Source organism: Trifolium pratense, linkage group LG2, assembly GCF_020283565.1.
Source record: "Trifolium pratense cultivar HEN17-A07 linkage group LG2, ARS_RC_1.1, whole genome shotgun sequence".
In the NCBI taxonomy this organism is placed as follows: domain Eukaryota; kingdom Viridiplantae; phylum Streptophyta; class Magnoliopsida; order Fabales; family Fabaceae; genus Trifolium; species Trifolium pratense.
The window spans coordinates 67,706,358-67,729,309 of NC_060060.1; the positions used below are offsets into that span (position 1 = coordinate 67,706,358).

General features: G+C 32.7%; 1 protein-coding gene across 1 annotated transcript; it reads right to left on the bottom strand.

The window, feature by feature from the left end:
* Window positions 1-5,511: 5,511 nt before the first annotated feature.
* On the bottom strand, window positions 5,512-21,950 carry LOC123908949. Its single transcript, XM_045959699.1, has 2 exons — window positions 21,334-21,950; window positions 5,512-5,751 (listed from the first exon to the last, which is right to left on the bottom strand). The coding sequence occupies exons 1-2, from the start codon at window positions 21,909-21,911 to the stop codon at window positions 5,634-5,636; spliced, it is 696 nt and encodes a 231-aa protein (XP_045815655.1). The 5' UTR covers window positions 21,912-21,950; the 3' UTR covers window positions 5,512-5,633.
* Between the last annotated feature and the right edge of the window lie 1,002 nt (window positions 21,951-22,952).

Sequence of the window (22,952 nt, forward strand, 5' to 3'; positions counted from 1 at the left end):
ATAAGATAGAAGTAACCTGATTGCTTCAAGTCTAGCAACTGGTGCAAAGGTTTCAGTATAGTCAATCCCCTCTTGTTGACTATAACCTTGTGCAACCAATCTAGCCTTGTTCCTTACCACTTCACCTTGTTCATTCAGCTTGTTTCTGAATACCCATTTTGTTCCAATAATGTTCTTGTGTGAAGGTTTAGGCACTAGAGTCCATACATCATTCCTTTGGAATTGATTCAGCTCTTCTTGCATTGCTACAATCCAAGCATCATCCTTCAGAGCTTCATCAATCTTTGAAGGTTCCATCATTGAGATAAGACCAACTAATGATTCCTCATTTCTCAGTTGAGATCTTGTCTTCCTTGGACTATCCTTGTTGCCTAATATTAGTTCCTCTGGATGTGATGATTTGTATTTGAAAGTATTTCTTGGGGGCTCATCATCTTCAGACTCATCAACATCAGGTTCAGCAGATGCTTCTGTTCTTGGTTGTTCAGAGTCTGTAGGAACTATTGTGTTCAGAGGTACTTCAGAGAATGGATGTTCTGAGTAGTTTGGAATATCTGAATATTGATCCTCTGATACCTGAAATCTAGATAAACCTTCCACAAGCTCTGACACTTGGTCAGGCTCTTTGTCATCAAATTTGACATGCATACTTTCTTCCACAGTGTGTGTTTCAGAAATATATAGTCTGTATGCTTTTGAGCGTTCAGAATATCCTATAAAGATACCCTTATAACCTCTAGCATCAAATTTCTTTAGATGGACTTTGTTATTTAAGATGTAACACGTACATCCAAACTGATGAAAATAAGAAATATCAGGTTTTCTTCCTTTGAACAATTCATAAGCAGTTTTGTTCAATTTAGATCTGATATAGATTCTATTTTGAACATAACATGCTGTGTTTACAGCTTCTGCCCATAAAAACTTTGCTACATTTGTTTCATGCATCATGGTTCTGGCCATTTCTTGCAGAGTTCTATTCTTCCTTTCTACAACCCCATTTTGTTGAGGAGTTCTAGGAGAAGAGAATTCATGCAGAATGCCAAATTTTTCACAAAAGTTTTCAAAAGGTTCATTTTCAAATTCTCCACCATGATCACTTCTAACTTTTAAAATAGTGTAGCCTTTTTCATTTTGAATTTGTTTGCAGAAGATGCTAAACTCATCATAAGCTTCATCTTTTGTTCTTAGGAATTTTACCCAAGTCCATCTACTGTAATCATCAACAATCACTAATCCATACTTCTTTCCATTGATTGAAGCAGTGTTAACTGGTCCAAAAAGATCAATGTGAAGAAGTTCCAATGGTCTTGAGGTAGAGACAATGTTCTTAGGTTTAAAAGAAGATTTTGTAATCTTTCCTTTTTGACATGAACCACAAAGTGTGTTTGAGTGATATTTGATTTTAGGTAAACCTCTGACAAGGTCAAGCTTGCTAAGCTTGGAGATTAACCTCCAGTTAGCATGGCCTAACCTCTTATGCCAGATCCATTTTTCTTCACTCAAGGTCAAAAGACACATCACTTTTTGTTCATTCAAATCAGAAAGATTAATTTTATAAACATTGTTCTTTCTCAGACCTTTGAAAATCATGGTGTTATCAGATTGTTTAGACACAGTACATGATTCCTTATTAAAGACAACTACATAACCATTGTCGCAAAATTGACTTATGCTCAATAAATTATGCTTAAGTCCATCAACTAACCAAACATCATTAATAGATAGGGAGGAATTACCTACTGTACCTGTACCTATTATCTTTCCTTTCTGATTTCCTCCAAAACCAACAGAACCTCCTTCTTTCATAGTCAGCTTAGAGAATAGTTGTTTATCACCAGTCATGTGCCTTGAACACCCACTATCCAGATACCATGAATGATTCATGATACTTCTTTGAGTGACAGGCTGTATGAGAAACAACTTTAATCACTACGGTGGAACTCTTTATCACAGTTAATGATAAGGTCATCCCAGTATTCTTCCTCTTCATTTATCAAGTTCTGATTGTTATCTTGAGAACTTGTCAGCCATTGGTCAAGGACATAAGCCCTTCTTCCTTTGCATAGAACTTGTTTCCAAACTCTAGGTAGGACATATCCTTTCCTAGTTGGTAAATCTGAATGATACATAATTTCAGCTTTTGGTACCCATCTTCTGGGTCCACGCTTGTTAGTCCAAACATGCTTATTATGTTGTCTAGTGTTAGAGAAAGACCTTGGTTTGGAATAATAACCTTTTTGAAATCTTTTCTTTGTTTGAAATCTGTTATTGTTCCAAGATTTGGATTGTTTATGATTCCAGGGTTTGTATCTATTATCAATCCTATTTTCTGATTGATTATATCTACTGACTCTAGAATCATAAATAATCTGAGTCTTGTACTTCATCTGAGATTTAGAATTTTTCTTTTTAAAAACTTCTGATGTTTTAGGTTGACTAACTTCAGGTACTGAAGTTCCTTTGAATCCAGAATTTGAAGTTTCAGATGTTGAAGCTTTCAGAACTTCTGAACTAATGTTCTCAGGTTCTGAACAACTTCTATCTTCTGAACTTTTCTTTCCAGATCCTGAAGGACTAGGTTCCTCTGAGCTGTCAGCTTCTAAATCACTCAGATCATCATTGTCATTTTCACAAATGCCAGGATTCTTTCCCTCTTTACTTGGTGGAACAACATAATAAACCCAAGATTTTCCAACCTTTTTGGCAAAGGTCTTCAGCTTTGAATATGTTCTACCATATTCATAGCCAAGTCCTTCTCCTCTATGTCTCAAGACATTATAAATTCTATTAGCAGCTTTGCTCTTCCCAAGGTTGAGATGCACAAACTGTTGAAGAGCTATTTCCTGCTCATCAATAGGTTTGTGACAAACAGCACAACCCTTTTCAAAGTCATCTACTCTATTCAGAGTTTCTTGATATAGACCTTGAAAATGTTCTGCTTGCTCAGTCAGAGTGTTAAGCTTTTCTTGTAAAACTTTTTGTTTACTTAACACTCTGAGATGTTTCTCAATGACCTTGTTAAGTGCAGTTATAAGTTGAGATTTAGAGCAGTCAGAAAATACCTCATCAGTTACTTCTGAATCTGATTCTGATTCATCGTCTGAGTCTACATCTGAGTCAGCTGAAGCCATCAGGGCTAGATTTGCCTCTTCTTCTTCCTCAACTTCTTCCTCAGATGATAGCTCTTCAAAAGTAGCCATCAGACTCTTTTTCAATTTGCTCTTGAATTGTTGCTTCTTTGAGCTGTATCTTTTGCTTTTGTCTTTAGCAGACATTTCTGGACAATCAGCAATAAAGTGTCCAGGCTTCTTACAGTTGAAGCAATTCTTCTGATCATCCTTTTTGCTGACAAAATTTCTGGAGCTGTTACCTCCTCTGAAATTTCTTTTGTTAAATCTGTTCCATTGCTGAAACTTGGTGAATAAAGCAAACTCATCCTCATTCATCTCATCCTCTTGACCATCAGCAGAAGATTCTTCTTCAATATCAAGAAGCTGAGTCTTAAGAGCCTTAGAAGTAGTCTTAGTTGACTGTAAAGCCACTGACTTAGACTTCTTCTTAGTTTCTGAGTCAGCATCCAGAACCATCTCATGGCTTCTGAGATTGCTTATCAGAGCTTCAAGACTCAGAGTCTTGAGATTTTGAGCTTCCTCTATTGCAGTGACCTTAGGTCTCCAAGCAATAGGAAGACTTCTCAGAATCTTCTGAACATGGTCATAGGTTGAATAACTTCTCTTAAGAGCTTTAAGCCCAGATACAAGGATTTGAAACCTTGTAAACATAGTCTCAATGTTTTCATCTTGTTGCATAGTGAAAAGTTCATATTGCCTTATCAAAAGACTAGCTTTAGCCTCTTGAACCTTTTCATTACCATCATAGGTAGCACACATAGAATCAAAGATAGATTTAGCAGTAGACTTGTTCTCTATTCTGACATAATCCTCATGTCTAATAGCTCCAACAACAATATCCTTTACTCTATGATGTTTTGTGTAGATTTTTAGGTTAGCTGGTGTGAGTAACTTTCTATTCTCCATGGACAACCTACCATGTTCATTCAAGTTTTCAAAAGTTACTCCCAACTCAACCAAATCCCACAACTCATGATCAATAGCAGTAATATTGCTATACAGTCTCTCTTTCCACCATTCAAATAATGAAGCATCACCATTGAATATAGGGGCTTTTCTATTGCCACTATGTTCATGTGATTCATTACTTAAGTAGTCATAACCAAAAGCATTTCTAGGACCACCACCAGCACCACTGGCCTCACCTTCACCAGTAGTTCTAGTACTACTATCATCTCCTCCAGACATAGTGTTCTCACAAGATCTTTACTGTCTCACTGTTAAGTGAAAGTAACAGACCAGGCGCTCTGATGCCAATTGAAGGTGTGAAAACACAAGAAGGGGGGGGTTGAATTGTGTTTTAGCTAAGTTAAAACTTTTTCAAGTTCTTAACTCAACTATGTTCGCAGCGGATAAATAACACAAATAATAATAAGAGAGAGAGAGAAAAGCACACAAGCAGTTTATACTGGTTCCTCTCACAAAACGAGAGTAGTCCAGTCCCCTTGCACTTCCAAGGGAGTTCACTATAATCACACAAGATTACACCTGCTCAAGCACACAAGCAAGAGACTTCACAACTATGCTCAAGCACACAAGCTTAAGACTTCACACTTAAACACACAAGTTTAAGTCTCACACTTAAGCACACAAGCTTAAGTTACACACGTAACAATAAAGTATATAAAAATATACAAGTGCTCTTAGATGAACCTAAAGAGAGCAAATACAAGTATTACAGAGTATTTGGCTAAAGTGCAAAAACACTTGAGAGAGGTTCAGAGCTTGTATATCAGAGAGTTCAGAGTTTGTTCAGCGCACGTTCAATTCTTGATAATTGTATATATGTTGTAGCTGAATCTTCTAGTATATATACCACTAGAAAAGAGTCGTTGCAAGAGAACCGTTGGAGTTGATAACCTTTTGTCTTCAAGCAGTCTGTCTTGATGCAGTTGGTTGTATCCAAAACTAAGAAAGAGTTTCAAGTACTTTGACTACTGCAGAGTGGACTTTCCTTATTCAGCTAACAAAACTGAAGACCCACGTTCTCAAGACAGGACAGACAAAACAGAGGTAGCTGAACTGATCAGGCTTGAAAGGTCCTTTTCTCCATTGGTAGAAGAGTTGACTGGTGAAAGGAATCTTCACAGCTTTCAAAGAGATCTTCAGAGTTTGATGAAGCTCGTAGACAGACAGAAGTACTGAAGTCTTCATCCTCTGAACGTTGTAACCTCTGAAGTCCAACATCTTCTGAGCGCTTGTGAACTTCTGAATTCACATCCTCTGAACTCCACTCAGGACTTAAATGATGCTTATATCTGCGCACTCAAAATAAATTTTTAGTCCTTCCAATTGTTAATTAATACTTTGTTATCATCAAAACCTTTATAGATTTAGGGGCAAACATTTTTAAATCAATTTTGTTCCAACACCGTCCAACAGAGGAATCAAAATAAGGACTTTACTCAGTGGCCTTCAGAAGATCGACATAATTTTATAACGACGTTTCTAGATGAATGATAAGTGGAAATACTTGAGCTAGAGACAATAAAAAATCAGTTACGATGCATAAGACGATCCTAATATGCATAGTTCTTCATAAGCAACCCAATGTAATGGATCCAAAGATAATGCTTGATTGAAGTGATGAATGACACTTTTCAGTCTATCGGTATACCTGAAATATTACAAAACAAAACAGGTTAAAAAAAATCATTCCCAGAATAACTAAACAGAAAACCAATCAATAAACTAAAAACAGTGCCTTGAAAATCTTGGATATAGTTCAATGCAAAAACACATTCTTCAAAGTAGTTCTAAAGTAGTACGGGCAAATAAATGGGGCAACTAAAATTCCCTAGCTACAAAGAAGAACCAAAATATCTTGATGCTTCTTTCTTGAATTGTCCTCTTTGTTGATGTGGTTCCTTAATCCTTAGTCCTTATCCAGTATCAGTAAGTCATTTTCATTGTCTATTGACTAAGAATCTTAGTCAACCAAAACAGGTTCGGTTTAGCAAAAAGAATATCAATATCACATCTTTACTTACTATAAAAGATAGAAGTTGCAACCCTAATTGGATGACATCATGCATAATGTCATTGGAAACCCTAACTCCTTTAAGAACCCTAATCTATCATGGCCAACCATCTCTTGACACCTATAAGCATGTGTGGTCCTATCATGTGTAGTCCAATAGTGATATGACAAGTGTGTCATGATCTTTGCACTTAGTGTCTTATATCATGTGTGATGCAATAAGTCCAATGCTCATGTGACAATTGTGTTTTGGTGATCACTCAAGAAGCTTTTGGAACCTCCATCTTGCATGCATTGGCCACATATATCTTCTTCAAGCCAAATGACACTCTAATCAAGTGACAAGTGTAGTGTTTCTACTATCCATCCATGATTTTGCATAATACCATTTGCTGTGTTTCTTCTCTACAATTCATCCATGATTTTGCATAATACCATTTTATGTTTTTCATATCCTCATTGCATTGCAACTGGAAGAATTTCATTGGCTTTAAAAGTTTTTCTTAGCATCCATCTATCCTCTTCCCTTTCAAACACTCTATATAAACTCTTTTCAATCCATCAAATACACACACTAGCTTAACCTTTCATTCACCACCCTCACTCTCACCGACACACACCACACACATCAATTTTCTATCTCTTTCACAACCTATATCACATTAAATCACATCAATTTTTTTTCTCTTTCACAACTAACATCACCTTAAATCTTCATATTCTTCCCCAAAACCACCACCACCACTACTTATCTTTTTTTATTCCTCTATCTCTCACAAACAAGATTGAAAAACAACAACACAAATTTTTACACAAAAAATTTACAAAAAAGAAAATAAAATAAGGAAGAATAGAGGATTCAATCACTTTGTTTAAGGGCTTGCTCAATCCATCTATTTAAGGTGCATCAAGTCAGAGCAAAAATCATGCAACTATAAGAAAAAGTAGAGGATTCAAGCACTTTGTTTAAGAGATTGATTTTGAAGAAAATGAAATTAAAATACTTATGAATGTTGTTTATTTTGTTTAAACTTGAGAGCATTATCAAGTAATGTGATGAACATGTTGTAACAATATATGTTTTTCTAAGATTTAGTGAAACTTAACAACAAACAAATGAATACAAAAAATCATTGGCTAATTATTTGTAATTAATATGACAATATCCCTAGAAAAAAAGTGTATCCCTATGAATGCTATTTGTAAGGGATTAATTATGAATGCTATTTTTTAGGGATGGTTGATAACTAAATTATCTCTATCTAAATCTTTCCATATTTTTAGTTACACAATTTAAGTTTTTCGCATTCTTCTCTGAATACTATTTTCTTCTAAGAGGTGATTAGATTTGTAAAACAAAAGGAAAATGATAATTATTTGAAATCAATGACTCATCTCACCACACAAGTGGACTTTGATTTCCGCTGACTTATGATTAACTTATATCATTCCAACTTATGCTTTACGATTAACTTATATCATTCCCGTATTACTTTCCATCTCATTTATTTATCACCATTTCATTGTTGGTCTTTGAATATGATGAGACTCATTCGCGTGTTAAATTTGATTAATGTACCACTTTGCTCATATAATTGGGTAGTATAACTTTGTTAATAAGTATTTTAATATCAACATCCATGATTGACAACATCCATGATTGACATATATATGACATTCCGTCGAACCCGTGCAACGCACGGGCAGTCGACTAGTACACAGAAAAGCAGCTGCTCCATGTAATAATTTTCTATTTCAACAAAATCTGTAAGCAGATTTCAGACAATGTCTATTAACATGAAACACAAAAAGTTAAGGGAAAGCGAGAGTGTTCGAGAGGGGGGGGGGGGGGGATATAGGGCAGGTGATTGTCAGTGTGATGCCCTTGTGGTTTATCAAGTTATGATCTCGTTTACGATAGTTCTACATAAATAAAGATGATTCTGGTAAAGGCGGGCACGCCATGAACGTATGTATGATATGGAACATGGACATGCAAATGTCAGATGAAGAAACAACATATTGCAATCTGTAAACAAGCCCAAGAAGGTAATGACCTGCTGCACCATTTATAGCCTTATGGTGTTTGTAGTCGTTTTTATGGTTTTTGGCCAATTTTAGTGTTTATAGTCGTTTTTATGGTTTTTGGCCTATTTTAGGGTAGATATTTGGTTTTTGGCCAATTTTAGTGTTTATAGTCGTTTTTATGGTTTTTGGCCAATATTAGTGTTTGTAGTCGTTTTTAATGGTTTTTGGCCAATTTAAGTGTTTGTAGTCATTTTTATGGTTTTTGGCCAATTTTATTGTTTGTAGTCGTTTTTATGGTTTTTGGCAAATTTCAGTGTTTGTAGTCGCTTTTAATGGTTTTTCGCCAATTCTAGTGTTTGTAGTCGTTTTTAATAGTTTTTGGCCAATTTTAGTGTTTCTAGTCGTTTTAATGGTTTTTGGCCTATTTAATGGTAGATATTTGGTTTTTTGGCCAATTTTAATGTGTATAGCCGTTTTTATGGTTTTTGGCTAATTTTAGTGTTTGTAGTCGTTTTTATGGTTTTTGGCCAATTTTAGTGTTTGTAGTCGTTTTTAATAGTTTTTGGCCAATTTTAGTGTTCGTAGTCGTTTTTAATAGTTTTTGGCCAATTTTAATGTTTATAGTAGTTTTTATGGTTTTTGGCCAATTTTAGTGTTTTAAGTCGTTTTTATGGTTTTTGGCCAATTTTAGTGTTTATAGTCGTTTTTATGGTTTTTGGCCAATATTAGTGTTTGTAGTCGTTTTTAATGGTTTTTCTCCAATTTTAGTGTTTATAGTCGTTTTTATGGTTTTTGGCCTAATTAACGGTAGATATTTGGTTTTTTGGCCAATTTTAATGTGTATAGTCGTTTTTATGGTTTTTGGCCAATTTTAGTGTTTATAGTCGTTTTTATGGTTTTTGGCCAATTTTATTGTTCGTAGTCGTTTTTAATAGTTTTTGGCCAATTTTAGTGTTCGTACTCGTATTTATAGTTTTTGGCCTATTTTAGGGTAGATATTTGGTTTTTTGGCCAATTTTAATGTTTATAGTCGTTTTTATGGTTTTTGGCCAATTTTAGTGTTTTAAGTCGTTTTTATGGTTTTTGGCCAATATTAGTGTTTGTAGTCGTTTTTATGGTTTTTGGCCTATTTAACGGTAGATATTTGGTTTTTTGGCCAATTTTAATGTGTATAGTCGTTTTTATAGTTTTTGGCTTATTTTAGTGTTTGTAGTCGTTTTTATGGTTTTTGGCCTATTTTAGTGTTTGTAGTCGTTTCTATGGTTTTTGGCCTATTTTAGGGTTGATATTTAGGTTTTTTTTGCCAATTTTAGTGTTTGTAGTCGGTTTTATGGTTTTTGGCCAATATTAGTGTTTGTAGTCGTTTTTAATAGTTTTTGGCCAATTTTAGTGTTTGTAGTCGTTTTTATGGTTTTTGGCTAATTTTAGTGTTTTAGTTGTTTTTATGGTTTTTGGCCAATTCTAGTGTTTGTAGTCGTTTTTAATAGTTTTTGGCTAATTTTACTGTGTATAGTCGTTTTTATGGTTTTTGGCTAATTTTAGTGTTTTAGTTGTTTTTATGGTTTTTGGCCAATTCTAGTGTTTGTAGTCGTTTTTAATAGTTTTTGGCCAATTTTAGTGTTTATAGTCGTTTTTATGGTTTTTGGCCTATTTAACGGTAGATATTTGGTTTTTTGGCCAATTTTAATGTGTATATTCGTTTTTATGGTTTTTGGCTAATTTTAGTGTTTGTAGTCGTTATTATGGTTTTTGGCCAATTTTAGTGTTTGTCGTTTTTAATAGTTTTTGGCCAATTTTAGTGTTCGTACTCGTATTTATAGTTTTTGGCCTAATTTAGTGTTTGTACTCGTTTTTATGGTTTTTGGCCATTATTAGTGTTTGTAGTCGTTTTTATGGTTTTTGGCCTATTTTAGTGTTTGTAGTCGTTTCTATGGTTTTTTGCCTATTTTAGGGTTGATATTTAGGTTTTCTTTTGCCAATTTTACTGTTTGTTGTCGTTTTTATGGTTTTTGGCCAATATTAGTGTTTGTAGTCGTTTTTAATAGTTTTTGGCCAATTTTAGTGTTTGTAGTCGTTTTTATGATTTTTGGCCTATTTTAGTGTTTATAGTCGTTTTTATGATATTAGGGTTTTTGGCCAATTTTAATGTTTATAGTCGTTTTTTTGGTTTTTGGCCAATTTTAGTGTTTGTAGTCGTTTTTAATGGTTTTTGGCCAATTTAAGTGTTTGTAGTCATTTTTATGGTTTTTGGCCAATTTTAGTGTTTGTAGTCGCTTTTAATGGTTTTTCGCCAATTCTAGTGTTTGTAGTCGTTTTTAATAATTTTTGGCCAATTTTAGTGTTTCTAGTCGTTTTTATGGTTTTTGGCCTATTTAACGGTAGATATTTGGTTTTTTTGCCAATTTTAATGTGTATAGTCGTTTTTTTATGGTTTTTGGCTAATTTTAGTGTTTGTAGTCGTTTTTATGGTTTTTGGCCAATTTTAGTGTCCGTACTCGTATTTATAGTTTTTGGCCTATTTTAGGGTAGATATTTGGTTTTTTGGCTAATTTTAATGTTTATAGTCGTTTTTATGGTTTTTGGCCAATTTTAGTGTTTTAAGTCGTTTTTAATAGTTTTTGGCCAATTTTAGTGTTTGTAGTCGTTTTTTTGGTTTTTGGCCAATTTTAGAGTTTCTAGTCGTTTTTATGGTTTTTGGCCTATTTTAGGGTAGATATTTGGTTTTTTGGCCAATTTTAATGTTTATAGTCGTTTTTATGGTTTTTGGCCAATTTTAGTGTTTTAAGTCGTTTTTATGGTTTTTGGCCAATATTAGTGTTTGTAGTCGTTTTTAATAGTTTTTGGCCAATTTTAGTGTTTGTAGTCGTTTTTAATGGTTTTTGGCCAATTTTAGTGTTTATAGTCGTTTTTATGGTTTTTGGCCTAATTAACGGAAGCAATTTTGTTTTTTGGCCAATTTTAATGTTTATAGTCGTTTTTATGGTTTTTGGCCAATTTTAGTGTTTTAAGTCGTTTTTATGGTTTTTGACCAATATTAGTGTTTGTTGTCGTTTTTAATAGTTTTTGGCCAATTTTAGTGTTTGTAGTCGTTTTTAATAGTTTTTGGCCAATTTTAGTGTTTGTAGTCGTTTTTATGGTTTTTGGCCAATTTTAGTGTTTATAGTCGTTTTTATGGTTTTTGGCCAATTTTAGTGTTTGTAGTCGTTTTTATGGTTTTTGGCCAATTTTAGTGTTTATAGTCGTTTTTATGATTTTTGGCCAATTTTAGTGTTTGTAGTCGTTTTTATGGTTTTTCGCCAATTTTAGTGTTTATAGTCGTTTTTATGGTTTTTGGCCTATTTTAGGGTAGATATTAGGGTTTTTGGCCAATTTTAATGTTTATAGTCGTTTTTATAGTTTTTGGCCAATTTTAGTGTTTGTAGTCGTTTTTAATGGTTTTTCGCTAATTTTGGTGTTTATAGTCATTTTTATGGTTTTTGGCCTAATTAACGGTAGATATTTGGTTTTTTGGCAAATTTTAATGTGTATAGTCGTTTTTATGGTTTTTGGCCAATATTAGTGTTTGTAGTCGTTTTTAATAGTTTTTGGCCAATTTTAGTGGCCAATTTTAGTGTTCGTAGTCATTTTTATAGTTTTTGGCATATTTTAGTGTTTGTACTCGTTTTTATGGTTTTTGGCCTATTTTAGGGTAGATATTTGGTTTTTTGGCCAATTTTAATGTGTATAGTCGTTTTTATGGTTTTTGGCCAATTTTAGTGTTTGTAGTCGTTTTTAATGGTTATTCGCCAATTTTAGTGTTTGTAGTCGTTTTTATGATTTTTTGCCTAATTAACGGTAGATATTTGGTTTTTTGGCCAATTTTAATGTTTATAGTCGTTTTTATAGTTTTTGGCTTATTTTAGTGTTTGTAGTCGTTTTTATGGTTTTTGGCCTATTTTAGTGTTTATAGTCGTTTTTATGATTTTTGGCCAATTTTAGTGTTTGTAGTCGTTTTTATGGTTTTTGGCCAATTTTAGTGTTTATAGTCGTTTTTATGGTTTTTGGCCTATTTTAGGGTAGATATTAGGGTTTTTGGCCAATTTTAATGTTTATAGTCGTTTTTATAGTTTTTGGCCAATTTTAGTGTTTGTAGTCGTTTTTAATGGTTTTTCGCTAATTTTGGTGTTTATAGTCATTTTTATGGTTTTTGGCCTAATTAACGGTAGATATTTGGTTTTTTGGCAAATTTTAATGTGTATAGTCGTTTTTATGGTTTTTGGCCAATATTAGTGTTTGTAGTCGTTTTTAATAGTTTTTGGCCAATTTTAGTGTTCGTAGTCATTTTTATAGTTTTTGGCCAATTTTAGTGTTCGTAGTCATTTTTATAGTTTTTGGCATATTTTAGTGTTTGTACTCGATTTTATGGTTTTTGGCCTATTTTAGGGTAGATATTTGGTTTTTTGGCCAATTTTAATGTGTATAGTCGTTTTTATGGTTTTTGGCCAATTTTAGTGTTTGTAGTCGTTTTTAATGGTTATTCGCCAATTTTAGTGTTTGTAGTCGTTTTTATGATTTTTTGCCTAATTAACGGTAGATATTTGGTTTTTTGGCCAATTTTAATGTTTATAGTCGTTTTTATAGTTTTTGGCTTATTTTAGTGTTTGTAGTCGTTTTTATGGTTTTTGGCCTATTTTAGTGTTTGTAGTCGTTTCTATGGTTTTTGGCCTATTTTAGGGTAGATATTAAGGTTTTTGGCCAATTTTAATGTTTATAGTCGTTTTTATGGTTTTTGGCCAATTTTAGTGTTTGTAGTCGTTTTTAATGGTTTTTGGCCAATTTAAGTGTTTGTAGTCATTTTTATGATTTTTGGCCAATTTTAGTGTTTGTAGTCGCTTTTAATGGTTTTTCCCCAATTCTAGTGTTTGTAGTCGTTTTTAATAATTTTTGGCCAATTTTAGTGTTTCTAGTCGTTTTTATGGTTTTTGGCCTATTTAACGGTAGATATTTGGTTTTTTTGCCAATTTTAATGTGTATAGTCGTTTTTATGGTTTTTGGCTAATTTTAGTGTTTGTAGTCGTTTTTATGGTTTTTGGCCAATTTTAGTGTTCGTACTCGTATTTATAGTTTTTGGCCTATTTTAGGGTAGATATTTGGTTTTTTGGCCAAATTTAATGTTTATAGTCGTTTTTATGGTTTTTGGCCAATTTTAGTGTTTTAAGTCGTTTTTATGGTTTTTGGCCAATATTAGTGTTTGTAGTCGTTTTTATGGTTTTTGGCCTAATTAACGGTAGCAATTTGGTTTCTTGGCCAATTTTAGTGTTAGTAGTCGTTTTTAATAGTTTTTGGCCAATTTTAGTGTTTGTAGTCGTTTTTAATGGTTTTTGGCCAATTTTAGTGTTTATAGTCGTTTTTATGGTTTTTGGCCTAATTAACGGTAGATATTTGGTTTTTTGGCCAATTTTAATGTTTATAGTCGTTTTTATGGTTTTTGGCCAATTTTAGTGTTTTAAGTCGTTTTTATGGTTTTTGACCAATATTAGTGTTTGTAGTCGTTTTTAATAGTTTTTGGCCAATTTTAGTGTTTATAGTTGTTTTTATGGTTTTTGGCCAATTTTAATGTTTATAGTCGTTTCTATGGTTTTTGGCCAATTTTAGTGTTTGTAGTCGTTTTTATGGTTTTTGGCCAATTTTAGTGTTTATAGTCGTTTTTATGGTTTTTGGCCTATTTTAGGGTAGATATTAGGGTTTTTGGCCAATTTTAATGTTTATAGTCGTTTTTATAGTTTTTGGCCAATTTTAGTGTTTGTAGTCGTTTTTAATGGTTTTTCGCTAATTTTAGTGTTTATAGTCGTTTTTATGGTTTTTGGCCTAATTAACGGTAGATATTTGGTTTTTTGGCCAATTTTAATGTGTATAGTCGTTTTTATGGTTTTTGGCCAATATTAGTGTTTGTAGTCGTTTTTAATAGTTTTTGGCCAATTTTAGTGTTCGTAGTCGTTTTTATAGTTTTTGGCATATTTTAGTGTTTGTACTCGTTTTTAATAGTTTTTGGCCTATTTTAGGGTAGATATTAGGGTTTTTGGCCAATTTTAGTGTTTGTAGTCGTTTTTATGGTTTTCGGCCAATATTAGTGTTTGTAGTCGTTTTTAATAGTTTTTGGCCAATTTTAGTGTTCATAGTCGTTTTTATAGTTTTTGGCATATTTTAGTGTTTGTACTCGTTTTTATGGTTTTTGGCCTATTTTAGGGTAGATATTTGGTTTTTTGGCCAATTTTAATGTGTATAGTCGTTTTTATAGTTTTTGGCATATTTTAGTGTTTGTACTCGTTTTTATGGTTTTGCGCCAATTTTATTGTTTGTAGTCGTTTTTAATAGTTTTTGGCCAATTTTAGTGTTTGTAGTCGTTTTTATGGTTTTTGGCCTAATTAACGGTAGATATTTGGTTTTTTGGCCAATTTTAGTGTTTGTAGTCGTTTTTATGGTTTTTGGCCAATTTTAGTTTTTATAGTCGTTTTTATGGTTTTTGGCCTATTTTAGGGTAGATATTAGGGTTTTTGGCCAATTTTAATGTTTATAGTCGGTTTTATGGTTTTTGGCCAATTTTAGTGTTTGTAGTCGTTTTTAATGGTTTTTCGCCTATTTTAGTGTTTATAGTCGTTTTTATGATTTTTGGCCTAATTAACGGTAGATATTTGGTTTTTTGGCCAATTTTAGTGTTTATAGTCGTTTTTATGGTTTTTGGCCAATTTTAGTGTTTTAAGTCGTTTTTATGGTTTTTGACCAATATTAGTGTTTGTAGTCGTTTTTAATAGTTTTTGGCCAATTTTAGTGTTTATAGTTGTTTTTATGGTTTTTGGCCAATTTTAATGTTTATAGTCGTTTCTATGGTTTTTGGCCAATTTTAGTGTTTGTAGTCGTTTTTATGGTTTTTGGCCAATTTTAGTGTTTATAGTCGTTTTTATAGTTTTTGGCCTATTTTAGGGTAGATATTAGGGTTTTTGGCCAATTTTAATGTTTATAGTCGTTTTTATAGTTTTTGGCCAATTTTAGTGTTTGTAGTCGTTTTTAATGGTTTTTCGCTAATTTTAGAGTTTATAGTCGTTTTTATGGTTTTTGGCCTAATTAACGGTAGATATTTGGTTTTTTGGCCAATTTTAATGTGTATAGTCGTTTTTATGGTTTTTGGCCAATATTAGTGTTTGTAGTCATTTTTAATAGTTTTTGGCCAATTTTAGTGTTCGTTGTCATTTTTATAGTTTTTGGCCAATTTTAGTGTTCGTAGTCATTTTTATTGTTTTTGGCATATTTTAGTGTTTGTACTCGTTTTTAATAGTTTTTGGCCTATTTTAGGGTAGATATTAGGGTTTTTGGCCAATTTTAGTGTTTGTAGTCGTTTTTATGGTTTTCGGCCAATATTAGTGTTTGTAGTCGTTTTTAATAGTTTTTGGCCAATTTTAGTGTTCGTAGTCGTTTTTATAGTTTTTGGCATATTTTAGTGTCTGTACTCGTTTTTATGGTTTTTGGCCTATTTTAGGGTAGATATTTGGTTTTTTGGCCAATTTTAATGTGTATAGTCGTTTTTATAGTTTTTGGCATATTTTAGTGTTTGTACTCGTTTTTATGGTTTTCGGCCAATTTTATTGTTTGTAGTCGTTTTTAATAGTTTTTGGCCAATTTTAGTGTTTGTAGTCGTTTTTATGGTTTTTGGCCTAATTAACGGTAGATATTTGGTTTTTTGGCCAAATTTTAGTGTTTGTAGTCGTTTTTATGGTTTTTGGCCAATTTTAGTTTTTATAGTCGTTTTTATTGTTTTTGGCCTATTTTAGGGTAGATATTAGGGTTTTTTGCCAATTTTAATGTTTGTTGTCGTTTTTATGGTTTTTGGCCAATATTAGTGTTTGTAGTCGTTTTTAATAGTTTTTGGCCAATTTTAGTGTTCGTAGTCATTTTTATAGTTTTTGGCCAATTTTAGTGTTCGTAGTCATTTTTATAGTTTTTGGCATATTTTAGTGTTTGTACTCGTTTTTATGGTTTTTGGCCTATTTTAGGGTAGATATTTGGTTTTTTGGCCAATTTTAATGTGTATAGTCGTTTTTATGGTTTTTGGCTAATTTTAGTGTTTGTAGTCGTTTTTAATAGTTTTTGGCCAATTTTAGTGTTTGTAGTCGTTTTTAATGGTTATTCGCCAATTTTAGTGTTTACAGTCGTTTTTATGGTTTTTTGCCTAATTAACGGTAGATATTTGGTTTTTTGGCCAATTTTAGTGTTTGTAGTCGTTTTTATGGTTTTTGGCCAATTTTAGTTTTTATAGTCGTTTTTATGGTTTTTGGCCTATTTTAGGGTAGATATTAGGGTTTTTGGCCAATTTTAATGTTTATAGTCGTTTTTATGGTTTTTGGCCAATTTTAGTGTTTGTAGTCGTTTTTAATGGTTTTTGGCCAATTTAAGTGTTTGTAGTCATTTTTATGGTTTTTGGCCAATTTTAGTGTTTGTAGTCGCTTTTAATGGTTTTTCGCCAATTCTAGTGTTTGTAGTCGTTTTTAATAATTTTTGGCCAATTTTAGTGTTTCTAGTCGTTTTTATGGTTTTTGGCCTATTTAACGGTGGATATTTGGTTTTTTTGCCAATTTTAATGTGTATAGTCGTTTTTATGGTTTTTGGCCACTTTTAGTGTTTTAAGTCGTTTTTATGGTTTTTGGCCAATATTAGTGTTTGTAGTCGTTTTTATGGTTTTTGGCCTAATTAACGGTAGCAATTTGGTTTTTTGGCCAATTTTAATGTTTATAGTCGTTTTTATGGTTTTTGGCCAATTTTAGTGTTTGTAGTCGTTTTTAATAGTTTTTGGCCAGTTTTAGTGTTTGTAGTCGTTTTTAATGGTTTTTGGCCAATTTTAGTGTTTATAGTCGTTTTTATGGTTTTTGGCCAATTTTAGTGTTTTAAGTCGTTTTTATGGTTTTTGGCCAATTTTAGTGTTTATAGTCGTTTTTATGGTTTTTGGCCTATTTTAGGGTAGATATTTGGTTTTTTGGCCAATTTTAATGTTTATAGTCGTTTTTATAGTTTTTGGCCAATTTTAGTGTTTGTAGTCGTTTTTAATGGTTTTTCGCTAATTTTAGTGTTTATAGTCATTTTTATGGTTTTTGGCCTAATTAACGGTAGATATTTGGTTTTTTGGCAAATTTTAATGTGTATAGTCGTTTTTATGGTTTTTGGCCAATATTAGTGTTTGTAGTCGTTTTTAATAGTTTTTGGCCAATTTTAGTGTTCGTAGTCATTTTTATAGTTTTTGGCCAATTTTAGTGTTCGTAGTCATTTTTATAGTTTTTGGCATATTTTAGTGTTTGTACTCGTTTTTATGGTTTTTGGCCTATTTTAGGGTAGATATTTGGTTTTTTGGCCAATTTTAATGTGTATAGTCGTTTTTATGGTTTTTGGCTAATTTTAGTGTTTGTAGTCGTTTTTAATAGTTTTTGGCCAATTTTAGTGTTTGTAGTCGTTTTTAATGGTTATTCGCCAATTTTAGTGTTTACAGTCGTTTTTATGGTTTTTGGCCTAATTAACGGTAGATATTTGGTTTTTTGGCCAATTTTAATGTGTATAGTCGTTTTTATGGTTTTTGGCCAATATTAGTGTTTGTAGTCGTTTTTAATAGTTTTTGGCCAATTTTAGTGTTCGTAGTCGTTTTTATAGTTTTTGGCATATTTTAGTGTTTGTACTCGTTTTTAATAGTTTTTGGCCTATTTTAGGGTAGATATTAGGGTTTTTGGCCAATTTTAGTGTTTGTAGTCGTTTTTATGGTTTTCGGCCAATATTAGTGTTTGCAGTCGTTTTTATGGTTTTTGGCCAATTTTAGTGTTTATAGTCGTTTTTATGGTTTTTGGCCTATTTTAGGGTAGATATTAGGGTTTTTGGCCAATTTTAATGTTTATAGTCGTTTTTATAGTTTTTGGCCAATTTTAGTGTTTGTAGTCGTTTTTAATGGTTTTTCGCTAATTTTAGTGTTTATAGTCGTTTTTATGGTTTTTGGCCTAATTAACGGTAGATATTTGGTTTTTTGGCCAATTTTAATGTGTATATTCGGTTTTATGGTTTTTGGCCAATATTAGTGTTTGTAGTCGTTTTTAATAGTTTTTGGCCAATTTTAGTGTTCGTAGTCGTTTTTATAGTTTTTGGCATATTTTAGTGTTTGTACTCGTTTTTAATAGTTTTTGGCCTATTTTAGGGTAGATATTAGGGTTTTTGGCCAATTTTAGTGTTTGTAGTCGTTTTTATGGTTTTCGGCCAATATTAGTGTTTGTAGTCGTTTTTAATAGTTTTTGGCCAATTTTAGTGTTCATAGTCGTTTTTATAGTTTTTGGCATATTTTAGTGTTTGTACTCGTTTTTATGGTTTTTGGCCTATTTTAGGGTAGATATTTGGTTTTTTGGCCAATTTTAATGTGTATAGTCGTTTTTATAGTTTTTGGCATATTTTAGTGTTTGTACTCGTTTTTATGGTTTTGCGCCAATTTTATTGTTTGTAGTCGTTTTTAATAGTTTTTGGCCAATTGTAGTGTTTGTAGTCGTTTTTATGGTTTTTGGCCTAATTAACGGTAGATATTTGGTTTTTTGGCCAATTTTAGTGTTTGTAGTCGTTTTTATGGTTTTTGGCCAATTTTAGTTTTTATAGTCGTTTTTATGGGTTTTGGCCTATTTTAGGGTAGATATTAGGGTTTTTGGCCAATTTTAATGTTTATAGTCGGTTTTATGGTTTTTGGCCAATTTTAGTGTTTGTAGTCGTTTTTAATGGTTTTTCGCCTATTTTAGTGTTTATAGTCGTTTTTATGATTTTTGGCCTAATTAACGGTAGATAAAAACGACTACGAACACTAAAATTGGCCATAACCGATAAAAACGACTACAAACACTTAAATTGGCCAAAAACTAAAGAACGTCCCTAAAATAGGCCAAAAACATTAAAACCCACTACAAACACTAAAATTGGCCAAAAACCATATAAACGACCTAAAATAGGCCAAAAACCATAAAAAAAAAACGACTACAAACACTAAAATTGGCCAAAAACCATATAAACAACCTAAAATAGGCCAAAATTAAAAAAACAACTACGAACACTAAAATTGGCCATAACCCATAAAAACGACTATAAACACTTAAATTGGCCAAAAACTAAAGAACGACCCTAAAATAGGCCAAAAACATTAAAAACCACTACAAACACTAAAATATGCCAAAAACCATAAAAACGACTACAAACAATAAAATAGGCCAAAAAGCATAAAAACAACTACAAACACTAAAATTGGCCATAACCCATAAAAATGACTACAAACACTTAAATTGGCCAAAAACTAAAGAACGTCCTTAAAATAGGCCAAAAACATTAAAAACCACTACAAACACCAAAATTTGCCAAAAACCATATAAACGACCTAAAATAGGCCAAAAACCATAAAAAAAAAAACGACTACAAACACTAAAATTGGCCAAAAACCATATAAACGACCTAAAATAGGCCAAAATCAAAAAAACCACTACGAACACTAAAATTGGCCATAACCCATAAAAACGACTACAAACACTTAAATTGGCCAAAAACTAAAGAACGACCCTAAAATAGGCCAAAAACATTAAAAACCACTACAAACACTAAAATTGGCCAAAATCCCAAATATCGACCCTAAAATATGCCAAAAACCATAAAAATGACTACAAACACTAAAATTGGCCAAAAACAATAAAAACGACTACAAAAACTAAAATTGGCCAAAAACCATATAAACGACCTAAAATAGGCCAAAAACATTAAAAACCACTACAAACATAAAAACGACTAAAAACACTAAAATAGGCCAAAAACCATAAAAACGACTACAAACACAAAAATTGGCCAAAAACCATATAAACGACCTAAAATAGGCCAAAAACTATAAAAAAACAACTACAAACACTAAAATGGGCCAAAAACCTTATAAACGACCTAAAATAGGCCAAAATCAAATAAACGACTACGAACACTAAAATTGGCCATAACCCATAAAAACGACTACAAACACAAAAATGGGCCAAAAACCATATAAACGACCTAAAATAGGCCAAAAACTATAAAAAAACAACTACAAACACTAAAATGGGCCAAAAACCTTATAAACGACCTAAAATAGGCCAAAATCAAATAAACGACTACGAACACTAAAATTGGCCATAACCCATAAAAACGACTACAAACACTAAAATTGGCCAAAAACCTTATAAACGACCTAAAATAAGCCAAAATCAAATAAACGACTACGAACACTAAAATTGGCCATAACCCATAAAAACGACTACAAACACTAAAATTGGCAAAAAAAACTATATAAACGACCCTAAAATAGGCCAAAAACATTAAAAACCACTACAAACACTAAAATATGCCAAAAACCATAAAAACGACTACAAACAATAAAATAGGCCAAAAAGCATAAAAACAACTACAAACACCAAAATTGGCCAAAAACCATATAAACGACCTAAAATAGGCCAAAAACCATAAAAATGACTACAAACACTAAAATTGGCCAAAATCCATATAAACGACCCTAAAATAGGCCAAAAACCATAAAAACGACTACAAACACAAAAATTGGCGAAAAACCATATAATGATTCACCCCTTTCCTTCTAATACCTGAGTTTTCTCTCTGAATATCTGTTTTGTTTTCTAAGAGTGTGAAACCAGAATGAGGAACCAGATACTAATAATCCCTGTAATAACTCCTTCCTAAGTAATAGGGACATAGTGGGAAATATGATTTTACTTCTCGAGCTAAGTCAGCACCCTTTGAGTCCCACTACCCCTAATTTTTAGCAACCACAAGTTGTCATATTTTTACCTATATATGACTTACTTATAAAACATGCTAGTCAAGACTTTTATTTTGATTATCACATTTAATACCCTGTAGATCACACACGTCCTCACTTCTATATATTTATATTCTTATCTACACCTCATGTCATATTAGATTCAGCTCATTATAATTAGTATCATAGTTCACACATGTATTAGTAATAACAACACCAGCACACATATTATCCAATATCAAATTTATCTAATCCTTCTTAGACTAATTTTTCTATCATAGTCTCCATAAATTGACCACCCAAATAATTAAATTGAAATGTGGAATTCTAATTAATTAATTAAAAAAAAGAGGATGTTACATTCTTACCCCCTTAAAATAGTTTCGTCCTCGAAACTGACACTAGAAAAGAGATCCGGATACTGCTCCTTCATCTTATCTTCCAACTCCCAAGTAGCATCTCCTGTAGCTTGATTCCAAATGACCTTGACCAAAGGAATTTTCTTGTTCTTTAACTGTTTGATCTTCCTGTCAGCAATCTTTGCAGGGGGCACTTCAAAAGACAAGTTATCATGCAATTCCACTGTATCAGGTTCAATTATATGGGAAGGGTCTGCTATGTACTTCCGCAACTGCGAGACATGGAATACATCATGAATATTGGATAGTAATGGTGGTAATGCAATCTGATAGGCTACCGGTCCCACTCGAGCGATAATCTCGTATGGTCCAATAAATTTTGGAGACAACTTTCGGGACTTGATAGCTCTCCCAACACATGTGGTAGGCGTAACTCTAAGAAAGACATGATCACCCTCTTCAAACTCCAATGGCTTACGGCGTTTGTCGGCATAACTCTTTTGACGATCTTGCGAGACCTTCATCCTTTTCCTTATCTCGCGAACCTTCTCCGTAGTCTGTTGTACCATCTCCGGCCCGACAATCATATTTTCTCCGTTCTGGTACCAACACAATGGCTGATACGATTATGAGTTCTCTAAGCATGTGGAAGGAAACTTATAAAAAAATGCACAAAAAAATATTTGGATGAAGATGCTTGAGCCCAACTTGAAGCCCATTTCACATGATAAGAAGCATCTTTGGGCTAATTTATGGTCTAATAATATTGGACTAAATAGAAAACAATTAAGTCCAATTTTCTTTATTTTTATTGTAATTTTCGTTTTTGGTATTTGGAGGGTTTTTAGATGACTTTTAGTTGCTCCCTAGGCTCTCTATATGCTTCCTAGTGGTGCACTAAGTCATTATAGTGGCTAGTGGGAATTTATAAGCATGTTAGTGAGAATTTTCTAAGCCCTATGGTGAATGTATGGTAATGGACAATAAATCCTACTATGTAAGGATATGCTATAAATAGGACTATCATGTACTTTTCAAACAACTTGAAGTTTAATATAATTTGAGAGTTTTCTTGTAAGAACTTTTCCTTTGTTCTTGAGATAAGAACTTTATAGTGTTGGTTCTACCGGCAGGTCGCGGTTAGGGTCGCACTTTATTTGATAACTTTGGTTCTACCGGCAGGTCGCGGTTAGGGTCAAGTTCCTCTATATCTTGATAACTTTGGTTCTACCGGCAGGTCGCGGTTAGGGTCAAGTTCCTCTTTTACCTGTTTTTCAAGACGATCCTAAGCAGTCGCTTATCAATGGCGTTTGACATTTGCGACCATATAAAGCTTCATATGGTGCCATTCCGATGCTTGTATGAAAACTATTGTTATAGGTAAACTCAACCAAGGGTAATACACTGTCCCAACTTTCTCGATCATCTAACACACAAGCCCTTAAGAGATCTTCCAATGATTGATTTGTCCTCTCAGTCTGTCCGTCGGTCTGCGGATGGTAAGCCGAACTCAAACTCAATTTGGTTCCCAAGGCTTTATGTAGTTCTTTCCAAAAATGAGATGTAAACTTCGGGTCTCGGTCTGAAACGATGCTAGAAGGAACACCATGGAGCCTTACAATCTCAGC